The 17,803-nt window shown below is 39.4% G+C and overlaps 3 protein-coding genes and 2 non-coding genes across 6 annotated transcripts; 2 read left to right on the forward strand and 3 right to left on the reverse strand.

Annotated features, from left to right (window-relative positions):
* Positions 1–304: 304 nt before the first annotated feature.
* Positions 305–896, forward strand: LOC6624757 (serine palmitoyltransferase small subunit B). Its single transcript, XM_002049715.4, has 2 exons — positions 305–441; positions 673–896. Exons 1-2 carry the CDS (start codon positions 321–323, stop codon positions 855–857), a joined length of 306 nt encoding a protein of 101 aa, XP_002049751.1. The 5' UTR covers positions 305–320; the 3' UTR covers positions 858–896.
* A 261-nt stretch (positions 897–1,157) lies between these two features.
* cyp33 (peptidylprolyl isomerase cyclophilin-33) lies at positions 1,158–2,362 on the forward strand. Its single transcript, XM_002049714.4, has 4 exons — positions 1,158–1,443; positions 1,505–1,894; positions 1,957–2,129; positions 2,190–2,362. The coding sequence occupies exons 1-4, from the start codon at positions 1,243–1,245 to the stop codon at positions 2,332–2,334; spliced, it is 909 nt and encodes a 302-aa protein (XP_002049750.1). The 5' UTR covers positions 1,158–1,242; the 3' UTR covers positions 2,335–2,362.
* Positions 2,363–4,418: 2,056 nt separating this feature from the next.
* Positions 4,419–4,500, reverse strand: LOC6624755 (small nucleolar RNA Me28S-Cm3227). The gene has a single exon (XR_049017.2). It is a non-coding gene; the product is annotated as a small nucleolar RNA Me28S-Cm3227 (small nucleolar RNA).
* Positions 4,501–4,676: 176 nt separating this feature from the next.
* Positions 4,677–4,759, reverse strand: LOC6627185 (small nucleolar RNA Me28S-Cm3227). Its single transcript, XR_049016.2, has one exon. It is a non-coding gene; the product is annotated as a small nucleolar RNA Me28S-Cm3227 (small nucleolar RNA).
* A 703-nt stretch (positions 4,760–5,462) lies between these two features.
* Positions 5,463–17,772, reverse strand: Sema1b (Semaphorin 1b). 2 transcript variants are annotated; one of them, XM_015174343.3, is made up of 7 exons: positions 17,659–17,772; positions 11,201–11,871; positions 10,347–10,440; positions 8,592–9,268; positions 7,498–8,517; positions 7,251–7,443; positions 5,463–7,178 (listed from the first exon to the last, which is right to left on the reverse strand). In XM_015174343.3, the coding sequence occupies exons 2-7, from the start codon at positions 11,352–11,354 to the stop codon at positions 6,980–6,982; spliced, it is 2,337 nt and encodes a 778-aa protein (XP_015029829.1). In that variant the 5' UTR covers positions 11,355–11,871; positions 17,659–17,772; the 3' UTR covers positions 5,463–6,979. The 2 variants fall into 2 exon arrangements, with proteins under 2 accessions (XP_015029829.1, XP_002049749.2); XM_002049713.4 differs by lacking the exon at positions 17,659–17,772 and adding an exon at positions 12,701–12,846.
* Positions 17,773–17,803: the final 31 nt, after the last annotated feature.

Genomic DNA, 17,803 nt, shown 5'->3' on the forward strand with positions numbered 1-17,803 from the left:
TATGAATCAATGCATCCAAAATAACGTCAAGGGTTACATGACGTTGGCTTCGACTGATAAGCACTGCTGTCTTCATAGATAATGCCCAAATGCCAACGCTAATCAATAAAACAAATTCTTTATCTCTCTGTACGGAAAACGGGAAAGTAAGTATTTAACTCTATTTACAAAATTTTTATGATAACGTATACTTTGTGGCGTGGTTGTGGTTTGTTTCTTTTCCTGATTTGGCCAGGTTCATTTCGGTTCAGTTTAGTTCACTGCGCACCTTCAGTACGTATAGACTGTGCACCAAACTCGTACCGCCCACCTGGTACGATATGTATGCGGAAATAGCTGAGAAATATGCGAAATTCAGGCGCTATGTTATATGGATGTATAGACTGTACGAGCTGAACACACAGATTGCCATCTGCGAGCCATGGGAGAAAGTGTTTTGCCGTAAGTAGCCAAGTGCCAAAAAGGCAGCCATTACCCCATCAAGCAGCGATTACAAATCGCCTATCATCCAGTATGTGGCCGTCTCTCTGTGGCACCACCCAACGGTATCTTATCTATTTCGGTCAGTCTTCGCGCGGAGGGAGACAATGACTAACTGTAGCCAAATGGTGGCCTAATACAAAAATAATGCTACCATATTAACGTTAATGTAATTGTTTTCAATATTTACAGACCTACTCATCGGCAGTTGTCTTTCCCTTATACTCTACGCTTCGTACGCGTACGTGCCCGGCTATTGTCATACGCTTGTTGGCTTTCTAATGCCGGTGATAAGGAATACGAATCAAACTAATAATAATAATAAATATGTGGAAGCAGAGGGCATGTCCACTAGCAGTCAGTCTTATCTTACGTAACATTTTTAGTTAGTTGTAAATAATAAAGCTTAATTATTTAATAATAACAAAGAAACTACTTTCTTTAAGGCAAATGCATGCCAAAGTTTTATTAGTTCTACCTGTTCTTTACATAACAATTTGTCAATTAAAAGCAGTCAAAATATGCAGAGGAAGCATTACAATAATAATCATAGCACATATCTAAATTAAACAAGATAACGGCTTATGTTAAAGCCCGCGCTTCCGTATTGGCAACGTTGCCACCCAATAAAATTCGCCGCAACTGGCAGCACCAGCGCCAGCTGTTGCTGCCAACTCGCTCGAGAGCAAGCGACCAATTTTGTTTAGCAGCTGGCGCATTTTATTTACAAAATTAATTGAAACATAAACGTTTATGTGAATAATGTCGAATGACAAGCGGACCGTTTATGTTGGTGGCCTGGCCGACGAGGTCACAGAAAGGTTGCTGAACAATGCGTTTATACCATTCGGTGATATTGCGGATATTCAAATGCCGGTCGACTACGAGTCGCAAAAACATCGGGGATTTGCCTTTATTGAGTACGAGAACTATGAAGATGCCGCCTCTGCCATTGACAACATGGTAAGTCGCCGTAGCACTAAAATTGTCCAAGTCCAACACCAAAGACCGCTCTTGCTTTTAGAATGATTCAGAGCTATGCGGCCGTACGATACGTGTCAACTTAGCCAAACCTGTGCGCGTCAAGGAGGACAGCTTCAAGCCGGTCTGGGCGGATGATGACTGGTTGCAGAAGCATGCGGGCGCCACACTAGAACCCGAGGGTGAGACGGAAGCGGATAAGGAGAAGGTAGAGACGCCATCAACGGGGCCAGCGGTCATTGAGAAGTCGGAAAAGCGCAATCCCCAGGTGTTCTTCGACATACGCATTGGCGGCAATGATGCTGGACGCATTGTCATGCTGTTGCGCGCCGATGTGGTGCCCAAGACGGCAGAGAACTTTCGCCAGCTGTGCACGCACGAGCAGGGCTACGGCTACAAGGGCTGCATATTCCATCGCATTATTCCAGAATTTGTGAGTGCGACTTTAAATTTAACTGGAGCAGCACTCATATCTGAACTACAAATCTATACTAGATGTGCCAAGGCGGAGATTTCACAAATCACAACGGCACCGGTGGCAAATCGATTTATGGCAAGAAGTTTAACGACGAGAATTTCAATCTAAAACACAACAGCTTCGGCACGTTATCCATGGCGAATTCAGGTCCCAACACAAATGGCTCACAGTTCTTCATATGCACCACAAAGTAACGACTGCACAACCATTTATAGATAGGCATATCTGATCCCATGTTTATTCCTCACAGAACCGACTGGCTCGATAACAAGCACGTGGTCTTTGGGCATGTGATTAGCGGCGCGGACGTTGTGCGCAAGATGGAACGATGCGGCAACAAGTCAGGCACACCTTCCCAAAAAATCATCATTTATGCCTGCGGTGAACTTAAGTGAAAGGCTCAATAAAAACAACATAGTTTAAGAGGTGTATTTGGTTTCATTCTTTTTATTCAGCAGAATTTTAAACTATATAAATTAATTTTATAATCGTGGTCCGTTCACAGCGCATCTCTGAAAATAAAATAATATAAAATTAGTCCTTTGCATATCATAGTTTTAAGCATTGTTTAAGTAGTCAGAGCATTCAGTTGGGGAAAGAAGAAAGTTAATACAGCATGGCTTTTATTCACTCAGCTGAGGTCCCTATTGGGAGAATCATCATATTCAAGCATTTAACTAGAAAGCAATTAAGTGCTGCAATTTACCTCTGTGAAGTTTCTCTGGACGTAAACAGCAACCACTGAAAGCAGAAAGTCACCTGCAAGAGTAAAGACACAAGTTATTGAAAATTGTCGCATTAAGTTGATTTAAAACTAATTTGTAGTCATTTTGTTCAGTCGGGGAAAGATTGACCGCATGGTTTTTAATGGGTTCTACTCAGTAGAGGGATCCTGATTTAGGATAATTCATCAGAACAATTTTTATTTCAGCTGCAATTTTTAAACAAACACACCTTTTGAAGACTTCGATTCGGTTGCTGCATCTCGACAGCAAAAGCAGTCAAAACTGTAAGTAAAGCAGAGATTTATATTAGTTTTTCTATAATGTATAATAAATCGATAATTTTAGGCAAAGATCGTATTCAGTCGGGGAAAGATTGACCGCACGGTTTTTAATGGGTTCAACTCAGTAGAGGGATCCTGATTTAGGATAGTTCATCAGGTAAAATTCATGATATCGTCAATATATACATAATTAAAACATACCTCAAAGCTTTGGATTTGTCCATAAAAGCGAAGATCAACAGTGCAATGAATATCCGGCAACTGTAAGAGAAAACGGAAACTAATTATACGTTTGGTCTAGATAATCGAAATTATATACATAGTTAAATATCAGCTTCAAAAATTGGTAACATGTTTGTTTCTAATGAACTATACTGAAGTAAACATCATGATAAATCTCACTACACATTAACTAAGGTGCAGGGCAAAATGAACCTACCTCGATGCAGATTTGAAGTAGGACTTGCATCACGGCACTTCCTGGCGTCAAAGATACACTGTAAACGGAACATATGATTAGTGGAGTCGACGAAAACGCTTTCATTGTTAAATCGATTTAATTTGATCAGTATCCTTTTGGTTAATTTTCGTTGGTTGGTCAGCATCGTGATTCAGAGTAAGTTTATCATCAAGTTGGTTGAGACTTAGAAATTGCACGACTTAAAATTAAATGCTTACCTAACTGGAATCTCTTTGTCCAGCGGATTGGAGCCTCATTGAAGAAACTACAAATACACAAAATTCTTAATTAGGTAAAAGTCGATAATTGTGTTCAATAAATTACTAAAAATGGCTATTTCAGTTAAATTTCTCCGCATTTTCTACTCAGTAGAACGAAAGTTATAATAGATAAAAGGTATTCATCATCTAAAAGTATTTAAAGCGAATCTACAAATATGACGATGAAATTTACCTCCTTGATCAATGCGAACATCTTGTTTCATTTGTAGTAAAGCAGGCTGAAAGCAATAAATGATAGATTAGCAAAGTTGTTATGTTTTGTGATTTATTACATTGTGTTTTAAAGTTCAGTTGCAAAAATTGCAGCCATGAGGTTTTAATCACGGAAATCGTACGGTAATTACTTTTCATCATTTTAAAAGAAACACAATGCAAATGTTTTTTTTGACAATAACTTACCTCATAATCGGCGCCAGTTTCAATGGATCTCAGTGAAATTCTAGAAAAGAATAGAAAAAGCAATTCGTTATGCGGTGTTTTTTTTTTTGATTTAAATTAAAACAAATATGCATCAGTTGCAAAATATGCAGCCATAGAGTTTTAATCACAAATATCGTACGGTAATTACTTTTCATCATTGTCAAATTAAAAAGCGAACAATACACAAAAAACTTACCATCATCAAATTGAATTCCTTAGCCTTGGGCCAGAGCGAGTGTCCTGCAACTGTACAAAAATAAATGAGGTTAGTTTTTCCGCATGAATTTTCTGCTCAAGCATGTTTTTGTATTATGTTTATCAGAATCCTTTTGGTTTAGTTTTAAGTTGTTGATCAACAGCACTTTGTTCAGATTGAACTTATCATCATAAGAAACAATTTTGTATCAATGAAATTCAACAAGTCTCGAATCTTACCCGAGTGTCTTCCATTGTATAAACCGGCCTCCGACCACGTGCGTGCAACTATTTGCGGCAGCTGCAACGGGAAAATACGGCGTTAGTGTGCAAGGGAAAGGGGGTTCGTTTTTTTCAACCTTTTGTTGAGTTTAAATTATCATCAGAATCCTTTTGGTTTAGTTTTAAGTTGTAGATCAACAGCATTTTGTTAAGAATAAACTTATCATCACATAAAACGTTTTACTAACATAACTAGATTCAGAAGTATTAAACCTTACCTGATGCGGCTTCCATTGTAGAAACCGGCCTTCGACCACGTGCGTGCAATTATTTGCGGCAGCTGCAAAGAGAAAAAGGCGCGTTAGCGTGCACTTAATAGAGGTATTCAAGTGTTAAGTTTATAATGCATTAATCAGTTGGCCGTTCTTATTCTTTCTACAAGATATGAACTCTAGTAACCCTTTTGCAAGGGCACTATCATTCGACTCTTCAGAAAAAGAACAATCATCAATTTAAGGCTCTATATACTCAAAAATATTAATAGTACTTACTTAGAAATGCTGATACTACAGCAAAGGCAATCTAATGCTGAGCATTTAAAAGCAAGTCAAATTTAATAAAAACTGATGATGTACCAAGTACTAGCGGATTGAGAGAAAGAATCAATCTATTCACAGAGGAAACGAACAGGAAATGAACGAGACCAACCAGCAGTGTGACCAGGTGCTTTCAGCATTAATATACACAGCTAAAAATACCGAAAAACGAATGTTTACACAACACTAATATGACAACAGCACTTTTCGCTGCAAATAACATAATGTTAACGGCACGGTGCTAACATCAACCAAAATTTAACAGAGTTAAGCCACTCATCATACAATAACATGTTCGCTCGGTGGGTAAACTCACTCAGAAAAAGAAAACGAGTTTTAAAAATGTATATTAAAAAATGACGACTTTATTAAATTTTACCATAGCTCGTTAAACGCCTTTACAACAATATATCAAGTACAATACACGTGGGTTATAAAATTTACATATTTTATGTTTTTTTTTTGTTTTTTTCTGATCGAAAAATAAAATCGTAAATAATTGCATGCAAAGACGACTCTATTCCAAATTTATATCATTGTTTTTCTTCCTAAAAGGCATACGTTTTTATCATATAAAATTTTAATAAAATCTATCACAATATGAGAATTTCAGGATGTGCTCGATCTGATGATGTTTTTTTCGGATTTACTCGAGCACTGCCATTTCCTGATTCTAGAGATTTTGTTATTTATGTTTTTTTTTTTTTTGAATTTCAAAATTTTGTTTTTTTTTTTTTCTTTTCGTGTTTGTGTTTAAAGTTGTACTTAGACATTAAAATATTAGATACAATTACATATAAAAATATATTATGATTATTATTTATAAAAAATTGCATGTTACGGACGGACAACATCTTAAAAATTAAACATAAACATATAAAATGCTGATTCTGCTTTAAAATACATGCAAGTATGTATTTATTATAATGCTTAGCCTAAATTTGTATCTTCACATTTACTTTAAAGCCTAAATATAGGCTTTTATATATATGTATATAAATTTATATATATATTTTTTAAGGCGTGTGCAATCATTTTTTGTGCGTTATTTACTTTTTAAGGGCTGGTGTGTCCAGGGATCTCAGTTCTTACGAAACAGCCTCATTTATGTTTGACCGCAGAAGTAAACGTTAAATAATCGTGTAATTTCCTTAAGCCTAAATCGTACAATATAAAGTTACAAAAATACATATTCTTATATTCAATTCCTTATTGAGCTTTATGTTAGATACAATTTATATTGCTTTTCTTAGCCACAAAACACAAAATATATAATTAAACAGCATATTGTTGCATGCACATAGAAAACTAAAATGTGTATAGAAAAACTTTCAGTCTAACAAAATACTTGTACAGAATAATAATCGTCGTGAATTTCGAGAAAAATATTTGATTTGTGGGTGGGTTCGACAGTTCTGGGCACGACCAAAAACTTTTGTTCAATAAAACATAGCCAATTTTTGTATAGCCCGAATCTGGTTTCTATATATGTGATATGCATATGTCTAAGCTCTAATGCACTTACAAATTATTCTATCAAATAAACATATAGATGTGCCGCCTCGTATACTGCGTAGCAGCAAAAGGCATACAAGCGTTATCGTAATGCCCTTTCTCTAGCATAGCACAGTGCGCTGTGTTTAAGCGATAAATTTAACTAAACCTTGACAGAAAAAAAACACTAAATATAAGCACAACAGTTACGTATGCGCCGAGACACGTTTCAAACGCGTCAGAAAAACTGCTGATACGTCAAGTCGGGCGGGGGGTTTACTACAACTAACAGCAACATAAACAACGAAAATTCGACTAATTTTGTGGTAAACTGGCCATCAAAAAAACTGATGCATGTTTCCCTCTTCATATATAAGTGCGTTTCACTTTTGTCATAGTCGACGTTTTGCAGGGCAGTTCCTTTTCCAAATGTTCTGTGGAGTTTTTGCATTCGTGACTACGATCTTTTTCAAGATCCAGGTTCGCTGTTTTCTGTGGCGTCGTGTACGGATTCGAGTTGATTAATAAATTAATGTCCTTGCCGCTGTTTTGATGCTTGAATTGGCTGTGGGGCGAGAACGAATAAAATCAAACTTAGTCTCAGCGCATGTTTTGCAACCAATAATTTAGATCTTACGTTTGCTTGACAAAGTGATTGTGATGACTGGCATCTAATCGATTCTGATTGCACCATTGCTTTATCTTGATGCCCACATAGCCACCCACAAAGAATGTCATCAAGAACGCAAGTGTAATAATTACAATTGTATTGTTCGTAATGGCAGACGCCTTTTGCACCTCATTGACAACTGCTATCGACTTCTGGGGATCTGCAAATCAAGACATTAGTGGAACTCTTTTGAGCCGTTTTATGCGCCACTTACCATGCAGATTGGTCATAACCTGCTCGGGATCCACTGATGCCTGCGGTATTTTATTCTCATCAATATAGTCATTTAGCGTAAAATCAGCTCCGCCGCCAGTTGGCTGTTGTTCCTGGCTGGGTTGCACCTCAGCTTGTGCACTGCCCACACTGGCGTAATGGAGCTTTTCGACCTCCTCCATTTGTGATGGGGCCATGGTAACAATAACGGGATCTGCGGCAGTTTTTGGGCAAAGAGCCGCAGCCGCCTTTTTGGTCGTGTTTAGGCTTTGCATATAGGTTTTAGTGCCGAATTTGTGCTGGCTGGCGGCAAGATTCTTGCACTCGTGCGTCTGCAAATCCCAAGCACAGTTAGGGTCCTGCAGACTGAGGCAGCCCAGGCAGTCGACAATCAGTGAACAGTGGTGTAGGGGCACCGTTACCAGTCGCCCATCGCTGACCACAACGAGCGTGTTCTTCTTGGAAGAAATAACCAATTCGCGCACAGGCGTGCCCAGCGGCAGCACCTGCATTTCGGAGATGACCACTGTGCGCAGGCGGTCCGTGCTGCTGTTCTGATGTGTTGTCAGGATGTTGATGAACTTGGTCACTTTGCCGTCATCGGTGCCACTGTAGATGACATCGTAGTGGTTGCCATTTAATGCACGCACCTGCGGATCCACTGTGATGGCAGTGAGCCGATGGTGCAGATTAACCTTCGTCAGCAAAGGACGGCCATGCACAGCGGGCACAGCACTCTCCATCAGCGGATGATTTTTAATGAAATTTACTGCAATGCTTGTCAGCGTGCGGGAATCTTCCACACACTGGCCGGGACGCGGTTTGGGCACCTGCGTTTGTTCCACGGGCAGCCAGTGCGATTGCGAGTCCTTTTGCGACTTGAAATCCCCATCAAAGGCGGCCAGTATGTCGTCTAAGCGATAGGCACACACCGCAGAGCCGGGTATGGCGTTCACCGGCGTCGTAAACACAGCATAAACCAATGCATTGGAGCCGCTCTCCACAATTGGACTTATAGCCTCTGTATGCGCCCAAGATAAAGAGATGCCATATTAATCTATCAGGTGTCGAGAATATCGGCATATTGTTACTTACGTATTTCATCAAAGTAAAATGGAAACTCGCCGGGCACCGAGCAGTTGAGTCGCGCCTTAAGGAACGACGTCCAGCTTTTACCATGGTTGTATGGACCACCACGATCGTTCTTGCAGACACGACCCACGCGTGAGTAGACCGCTTTGCCAAAGTTCATGAATTCCATGGACAGTTCACGGAAAAAGAACAGCACGTATCCATTGCGTTCAATGGCGCCCACAAAGTCCGGCTGATTAAGTTGCTTGAGATCGTATTGCTCGGTGCGCAGAGTCTCTCGATAGATCAGGGGATCGCCACCAGAAAAGTCTGCGACAGTGGCGCTATACAGCTTGTCATCGGCAAACGCATAGGTGCTATTGTGAGCGGGACTATACGGACAGAGACCCTGAGCCTCAACTTCCCGCGTCATTTCGTAGCCCATGCTGTTGTCGCTGGAAGGCGCAACACCCGCAGCCGGATCCACGGTGGCATAGTGGCGACAGCGCGGTTTGTACGAATTGGTGCCACAGAGCATAATTTGGCCATCACTGAGTCGAGCGTAGACCCGCAAATAGTTGTGGCAGTCCCGTTCGTGCTTGCCCTTAAGTACGCACAGCTCACGATCGGCACCCGGGCTGGTCCACACGAGCCGGCTGTTTTCCTTCAGTCCCCGCAGGCTGATATTATAGACGACATCCCTGCGAAAAAAGATAATCGAATTATATGCTTAATTGCCACGCCTGCCAGTCGCGCGCGCGTGTGTGTGTGTGTATGTGTGTGCAGCCTGCTAATTAAGCAAATTGTCAGCCAAGCCAAAATGAGAGAGAGAGAGCATCAGTTTGTCAAGGTTATTTTCGCGAATAATTATAACTTAAACGTTGAATCAAGCACTTAAACATGCAATTGCGTTTCTAATTGCCATCGTTTATATTCATGCTGTTCCCAGTTTATGGCGACATGAAGCCAAAGCTAGCTAAAAACTGAGTACCCTAGAAGCTAGAAGCTAGTTTAACCAGACACAGATGTATTTCCTATTGTTTAGCACGCACCTTAAGAATCTATGTACTACTCACATTTAATTAAATATTTAGTTTGACTGGTTTTATCATAAACGTATATGTCCCAAGCTGATGATTTAAAAAAAACTCCAACAATCTTAAGCAATTCTCCTGACCTTAACGTTTTAATTTGTATACATTTATTTATTTATTGCGTTGCAATTGTAAGTATAATAAATAATTCTGTATATTTTGCTGCGGATCTGGTAAATTGCATTTGTGCAAGTTTTAGTTCTAGCGAATGCTGAACACAATTATACGTAAATCAAAATGTTGGCCTGCTGCTGGTATACTTGATTTTTCCAGGAAAGCGTATGAGAAATGCGAGATTTGCACTTGCCTGTTTATATGTACATACATATATGTATATATAGTATATGTAGATACATATGTCTACTGAAAAATTAACACAAATCCAACAATAAAACAGTAGCTAGAAAATAAAAATAAAACACAACCCTCGTAATGCCAATGGCGCGTTAATTATTCCGCGAATCGAACACTTTTTTCTTGTTGTTTATTTTTCTCAAATAAATATTTAAGTTAGCTCGTGCCAATAAAAATGAGTGTTTGTGCATGCAGCTCAGGTAGAGAACAATTGATTGTTTTGCTAATTCGTAAATGGCAATCGAGCGAAAACCTTCAGGCATTCAAAGTCCACACACACACACGCACACCCTTTGTACCATATCAAAGAAGGAATCATGTATGTACTTACTTGGCACCCACGAGAATGCTCTCATCATCGTGATCCAAAATCTTATAAAAGTCCGTTTTGTTGCCATAGAAACTCGCCGTCACTTTGTCTGCTTCTGCAATGCAAATGAAAGTCAATTAAAATATTATTTTCTGATTGTAAATAAATTATACCGAAATATTTTTAAAGACTAGGCAACTGGAAGCGCAGCGAAAAGCCTTTCGACTGCATAATACACTGTTCCTTTTTCAAATAAGATGATAAATGGGATTGAGTTGCACTCTGTCACTTGGACAGATCATCCACCGAGCAGGGCGTGGCAAATGATGCGAGCTTAGGGCATACAGGCTTTCATGTTAGCTAAATGAAGCCCTGAGATTGCGCCACATAAAGAGTTTCTTGTAATGTGTACATTAATAAATACAAAATTTGGAATCATACGAATAGACAGACATATTTTTGAGCCGTGTTCAGTTCTGTGCTGGAAACGTATTAAGATCGAATCTTTTCAGAATCCCCATCCATCTATATCGTAATCGTTCGCCTTGACATTGAAATTTCTTGAACGAACGACGTATTTATATTATCGTAAACAGTTGTGCTTTAAAGTTTCCCGCAATTAGATTTCATAAGAATGAGTGGAGTGGAGCTGTGCAATATGTGTGATTAGTTGGCCCATTTTCCAAGTTACTTCAGAGGAAACGCTAATTTGTTGCAAGCATTGCGAAAAATTAGGCACGATAAGCTTGGTCGCTTGGCTTTTTGTGATAAAACGGCAAGGCAAACAAAAGAAACAGAGAGGAAAACACCAAAACAAACAAGTGGCACAAATAAACAACAATAATAAGAAGGAGGAGAAGAGACTTGAAACTTACTCGTTTGCAAATCGGGTCGCACATCGGGCATCCAAGCGGAGACTGTTTGGAGGCAGAAGCAGATCAACAAGCCGGGGAGCATATGCAACATGACAGCTGGTGCCCTCGTCGCCCTGCTGCTGTGTGGATATCTTCTCCGGTCAGTAATTAGCATTGTTGCTGGCACAGTTGACGTTGAACGCTGAAGGTCTCTTGACGGCTTCTCTAGATGCTGCACTTGGTAGAATTAAAGTATTTTCAATTGACGTAGCGCACTTGAAAACTGTTGAGCCCGGCCTTTTTTTAGTCGCTGGTTCTGATGATTCAGCAGCGTTTGCCACTCGCTTGGGTGGTGCTGTTAGTGATTCTCAGTGGTTGTGGTGGTGCAGCTGGCGCACTCACAGACGTAGTGACTCTGACTCGCTGGCGGCTGGTGCCAATGGGGCTGGCCTGGCCTGGCCCGACTGGTTTTAATCACTGCAGTTTGTCATTCTGATTGCTGCCATTCTCGTGCCAGTTGCCGCTGCTGCTGCATTCACTAGCATAGCTCTCGCATTCAGTTTCTGTGGCATATAATAATTTTCACTACGTTCTGTTGTTGATTTCTTTATACATATATATATATATATTTTTCTTGCTGTTGTTTGTTTCTCAATGCTATTAGTTGATGTGCTCAAAAGAAAACGCAAAACCTGCAATGAGATGAAAAAGATTGTTGGTTAATTCGAATACTTTTTATTGTGGAATGTCAGGAATTTCACTAGACCACTAGACCTGTTGTGGTCACGTAGTTGTTAGCTTTTTTTTGTTCTCGCAAGAAGTGTTTTTTTTTATATTTTTAATTATGGGGCCAGTAGGCTTGTATAAACTTCATCCTTTCAAGTCTTTCTCCTTTAAGCCCGTAAATATGATATACTTTGGGTATTGTTGAAAATTTCACTTGTGCTTATATTGGTGTGACTTCTTATAACTAGGCTAATAGGCGAGAATAGGTTTAACGCTTCCAAGAGTTGGAAAAATGGATACGTGGCTTTGTAGGTCGTCTCCTACATGAGCCGAAAGTGAATGATTGAGACGAATTTCTTTTGTTCTTCTTAATGATATCTTGAACTCGTAAATTACAATTATTATGTTTAAAATATTCCGACTAGCATGTCTCATAACTGCTGTCGCAACAATTTACTCTGAAATTAAGTAAATTAAAAAAAAAATAAATTGTTTTTCGCTTTCCGTTTTGTACAGACTTAAGATGAGATTTAACATGCTTCTACATCTTAACGACAAAGTAATGAGAATAATTGTACATCAAGCTGTAAAATGTCGACAATCTTTGAGAGTTCCTGTTCTCGCATCACATTATCAATGTTATATTATAATATATAAATCGACTTGTTGGAATTCAGTTGACTTATGCGGCGTTTGCTTTGAAGTTTGAACTAAAAACTTAATCTTATCAAAATTAGTTTATTTGCAGCTAATTGTTATATAATTAGCTTTCATTTTTCTGTTGCATATTATTACCAAATTGAAACATAAATTTCACTTGTGTAACAATCAAAACTTGTTTCCGCGCATTTGTTAATGCGATTGTTTGCAAATTTTTCACACACTTCACACTTTCTATGAAAAGGCTTTAAAATCGGCCAAGCGAACCGCACGTTGAGCCAACTCGTCGAGCACTGAAACTGCCGAACACAACAAAATTGCCAACTGAGCGAACGGCAAGCACAAAACGCAAACAACAACAACAACAACAACAACAACAACAGCATCAAAGCAACAACACAATGTACACCCACACTTGTGTTTGCAGTTTGAGTACAGTTTTAGCAGCACAGCTCTCCCTGCCTCTCTCTCTCTCTCTCTCTCTCCGTCTATTACTTCCCACTCTCTGCAAAACTACTTTATTATACTCTTTGGTGCACCACCCTTGATATGTCACGCACCGTTTCACGCGTCCTGTGGCTCAGTGGCATTTTGTATGATTCATAGTTGTTGAGTTTTTCCAGTTTTTGTTGGAAATCACGTGCGGTATTTTCCGCCAATTTCCCCGTGGTTTTTGTCCGTATTTGGTGTCTAATCAGTTGGACATACATGAGTTTGTATATCAGGACGTGCCGTCCTGCAAAAGATGTTCATCACACGTTCACACACACACACACACACAATTATGCACACACGCACGTTATTTCCATGTGTCGATCTCAGGTTTTTTATGACGATCGCAGGAAAAGTCTGCTACAGTTTCTCACGCCTCGTCGACGGTCACACTTGGCCAACTTTTACCTACGCGAGGCGACTTCGATGGTGGATGATCTTCAATAAATTGCTTTATTGGCCAATTGAAGGTCACACACATACTTGTTGCTGTTTTGGTCAATGAATTTGTGTCTGGTATCGTTTTTCCAGCTTGAAGGTTTCCGTCAACGTCAACAGCGTCGACAGGTCAAGTGACCCGTCTGACTCTTGGCCCATTCCATGTCTAGGTTTTGTAAGTGTTCAAATTATAGGGGTCCACAATTAACCTTAAGAATTGTATTGAATTATAGTTGAGGGTGGTTTAAAAGTTACCGAAACTTTTTAATTTAACTATATTTTATATTAAGATCGTTGATCAATGTAGTTTGTCTGTCTGTTCCCCAAGAAAGCAGTTCCCTAGCTTTTGTCTATATAAATCGAATGCGACCAAACTAAGTGCGTTTATCTACAACATTTGACTAACATTTGGGTTTTTCTAGAAATGTTTTGGAATACTATATCACAACGCTTTCAGTCTTTGAAATACCGAAGTTTATATACCCTTACAGACACATGTATAACAGATGAGCTAACTTCTTTATGTAACTTAATCTGCTTTATAAGTTTGTTAAGATCATAAAACTATTATAATAGTGATTCGATGGACTCAGGCAGAGTATTTTTAAAATAGCTTGAAAACTGAGAGGATAGTTGTTGAAATAACAGACAAGGCTCACGAATATATATACTTCACGGGATTGGGAGGCATCATCTCCCCTTTAACAATCTGATTGATTTAATTCAATCGTTCTTGATATTTTTAAGTAAGAAGAGGCTAAAAGAAATAACAGCTAAAGATCGAGGAACATAGGCTATTGAAAAACTGTTAGCTTTATCTAACATGATCTAATACGGCTTATCACATGGACTTAAAAAGACTTGGCTATCGCAATGCCTTTATGGAAATAGCTGAATAAATTACAAAGGGTAAGTTAGTAGAAGAAAGCTTTCTTCTTGTTTTTAATTGTTTAGAAAACAGGTAGATATCAGGTTTCCAAATTTATTATTTTGTTGAGCTGCCCTCGCTATGCACACACATCATTCACATATGAATAAGTATTATAATTTGTTTTTCTTCTTGTTGTTGTTGTTGTTGTTTAGGTCTTTAGTTTCAAAAGCCGCATTTAGCTCAATGCCAGGAAGTGCGTTCCGCTTTTGACAGACCAGTTACAACAAATGCTGGCTGGCTGTCCATCTAGCTCTGGGCCACTAATTAATGAGCCCGAATGCGAGCTTGAGTTACCTATTAGAAGCATCTATCTATTGGTCGGCATGTCTGTCTAGGCAGCTGCCGCTGGCCCGACTCGCTTCACACTTTCAGCTCGGCTTAGCTGATAAGCACCCATAGATGGGACAGACAGCGCAGATCTGTGTCTGCGCTGCCGCACAGATAAGCAGCTTGATCAAGATAACGTCGAAATGTATGTCACGTTTGTCGTTTGTTTCGGGCTGCATTTGCTCCATCGGATGTGGGCTGTGTGAAGCGTGAGCGTGTTAATAGATAACTCGGTCGCCGCCTGCTAATTGTACGTGCTCCACAAGAAATTGATCTCTGCCTATGGATATTAGATATATATATATATATATATATATACGCGCATGTGTACGGTTTAAAAATACGTATGTCTGTATAGATATTGGCTGGCCACGCTTGAAACCTGATCTCCGGACCACTGCCATGCAACCAGTTTGGCAAGTGGGCGTTCAGTTAGTCAACAACAGGTGGTGGCACCTGTGACTTCGCCTTATAAAGAGCTTCAGCAGTGCCCGTAGACTAACTGGCTGGGGATTTGTGTGCTTCTGCTTCTGGTTCTAAAGCTGTTTTTGCAAACTCCACAATTTTGCATATTTCGTGTACGATTTTGTAATACACATTAACTGATCTAAGCGGGTAGCATCACGGCTTAGGCTAATATGATAAACATAAATTAGAGATTATTTTAGCGTCCGCGACTAGGAAGTAGACGTTTGTGTTATACTCGAAACGGCCAGACTAGGAGCTACCCTTTAAACCTGTCTAATTGTCTATATATTCCTAAAGCTCTCCAACCAAGCAGACGAACTTACAGACACGAGTATTGGGACAGCATTTATGTTCATTCGAATGGTATTGTTTGCTTATGCGCTCATTAAGTATTTTATATTTATTTTATTGGTTTTTAAGTTGACTTGAGTTATGAGTCTCATTAAGATACTCTTCACACACACACACACACACATATATATATATATATATATAAATATATATTCATTATCTGTATGTATATTTTATTTAATTCAATACTGCTTAAGACTATTGTTGTTGCAGTTGCTGTGCTTCATTTGTTGTTGATTGTAGTACGTTTTTTATTTGATTGGTTTTATACACGCTCACAAAGTGAAGAGTATATTGGTGTTGAATCAAATCTGAGGGATTGCAAACCTATTGTATACACACACACACGCATACATATACAACCGCCCGCGTCAGACAAAGTGTTAAGAAATACCTTATATAGGTAGAGAGCTCCACAAAAGGCCTATCGAAATATCAATGTTTCTTAATGTGTAGCCTGCTTTAAACAGTTGTTGCAGTATTAACGAGTATTACGCAGTCGTTTACACCCGACTACAACAACTTGCTTTAGTTTTGCCTTCTTATCATTAGTTCAGTTCAATGCACTTTCGAGTCTTCACTTTGCCTTTCCCTTCACTTATCCAGGGGACAATCGCGTGCACTGCTACCAACTATCGCTTTACTTCCGATTTGTGTCCGACTCCTACATGATTCAGTACACACACACACACACACACACACACACACACGCTGTTAAACCAGTTTAATCAACAGACGCTGAGTTTGGCTTCAGCGGAAGCGTAGATGATTCAGAAGCGCCTGCCGTTCAAAGTGTAACAACAAATGAGGTCTTTATAATTTGAGCAACAAAATAGAGCTTTTGATACATACATGGCGCAACAAGTTTTTCATTCACAAAAAAACAATAATAATAGTATAATATCTAGTATTGCTAATGGCGCGTAAAACGAACGTGGGAGTTTCTATTTGTAAACTTTATAAACGCGTTTAAATCAAACAACAAACACACATATTTACTCAGTTGCATTCACACGCACACACTCACACACATACGACTGTGTATGCGCGTGTGAGAGGTAGGGGGAGTTGTATTTTTGAGGTTAAGTGGGACACACTGCGCGTTCCACTTTGGGCTGCTGCCGCTTTTGACACTTTGACTCTGAGGCGTTCAAAGCTTTTGAGTCGAATTGTTGGTTATTAATTTTTTCAATTTTTGTTTTTTTTGGGCGTTGCTGCAGCCACCGTTTGGTTGCATTTAAATTTGAGCAGCTATACAGCTATACCGTTAGCTGTTGATATGCGCATAAGCTGCTGCTTATAGAGCGAGCCAAGTTTGTAGAACGACGCGAATTGATTATGCTGCTAATTTATTAGATTTTCTGTTCGCAGCTAACTCGTTTTGTGCTGCTGCCTTTTACAGTTCTTAGCCAGACACTCACACTTGGGCCACCGCCTCGACCACTGCTCACAGTGAGGGGCAACAAGTCCACAAATTCACCTGTAGCTGTGTAGCGAGTCGTTTAGTCTGTTGTTTTTTTTTTTATATTTTTTTTTTTATTTCTTTCTCTCCCTCTCTCTTTCTGACTCTTGTGTTCGAATTGGCTGCTTGGCCGCCACTTTAGCACTTTGCTAGCTGCTGCTTCGCCTTCGACTACTACTTGCTGCGCTGTTTACAGCGCTGCACACATGCACACGCACACGCACACACACAATCGCGCACTCTTACAATTTATGTATTTTCTTGTATTACTCATTTTTAAGCTTATGCTGCTTCATGTTTGGTTTGTTTAGATGTATGTATGTATACATGTGTGCTGTTGATGTTATTGTATGTGCATAAATTAAAAGAGAGAAAAACACACGTCTGTACACAATAAAAACCTGTTTGTTGCTTGACTCTAGGTGTGGGTAAACGCAACACGACGCGGTGCGGGGGCTGGTACGCTTGAGTTGGCTTGTAGCCGTCCTTTTTTTATGTAGTAAACGCAACAGCAGCCACAATAGCATTGATTTAAAACACTCATTACTCATATAAAATGCACAAATTGCGTATGCATTTTTTGCGTACGCATGCAGTATTGTTGTTTATTGCCACTGAACTCACCAAAATTCATAAAAAATGTTCAAATAATTATTAAACTAAGTGAAAAACACGAACTTCAAAACAGTATACTCTTTACACTACGGCGGCCATTTTGCTTTGAGTTGTTTGGTATACGTATAGTGATGGCACATGTGTCGATAGCATA

Source organism: Drosophila virilis, chromosome 5 (assembly GCF_030788295.1).
Source record: "Drosophila virilis strain 15010-1051.87 chromosome 5, Dvir_AGI_RSII-ME, whole genome shotgun sequence".
NCBI lineage: Eukaryota > Metazoa > Arthropoda > Insecta > Diptera > Drosophilidae > Drosophila > Drosophila virilis.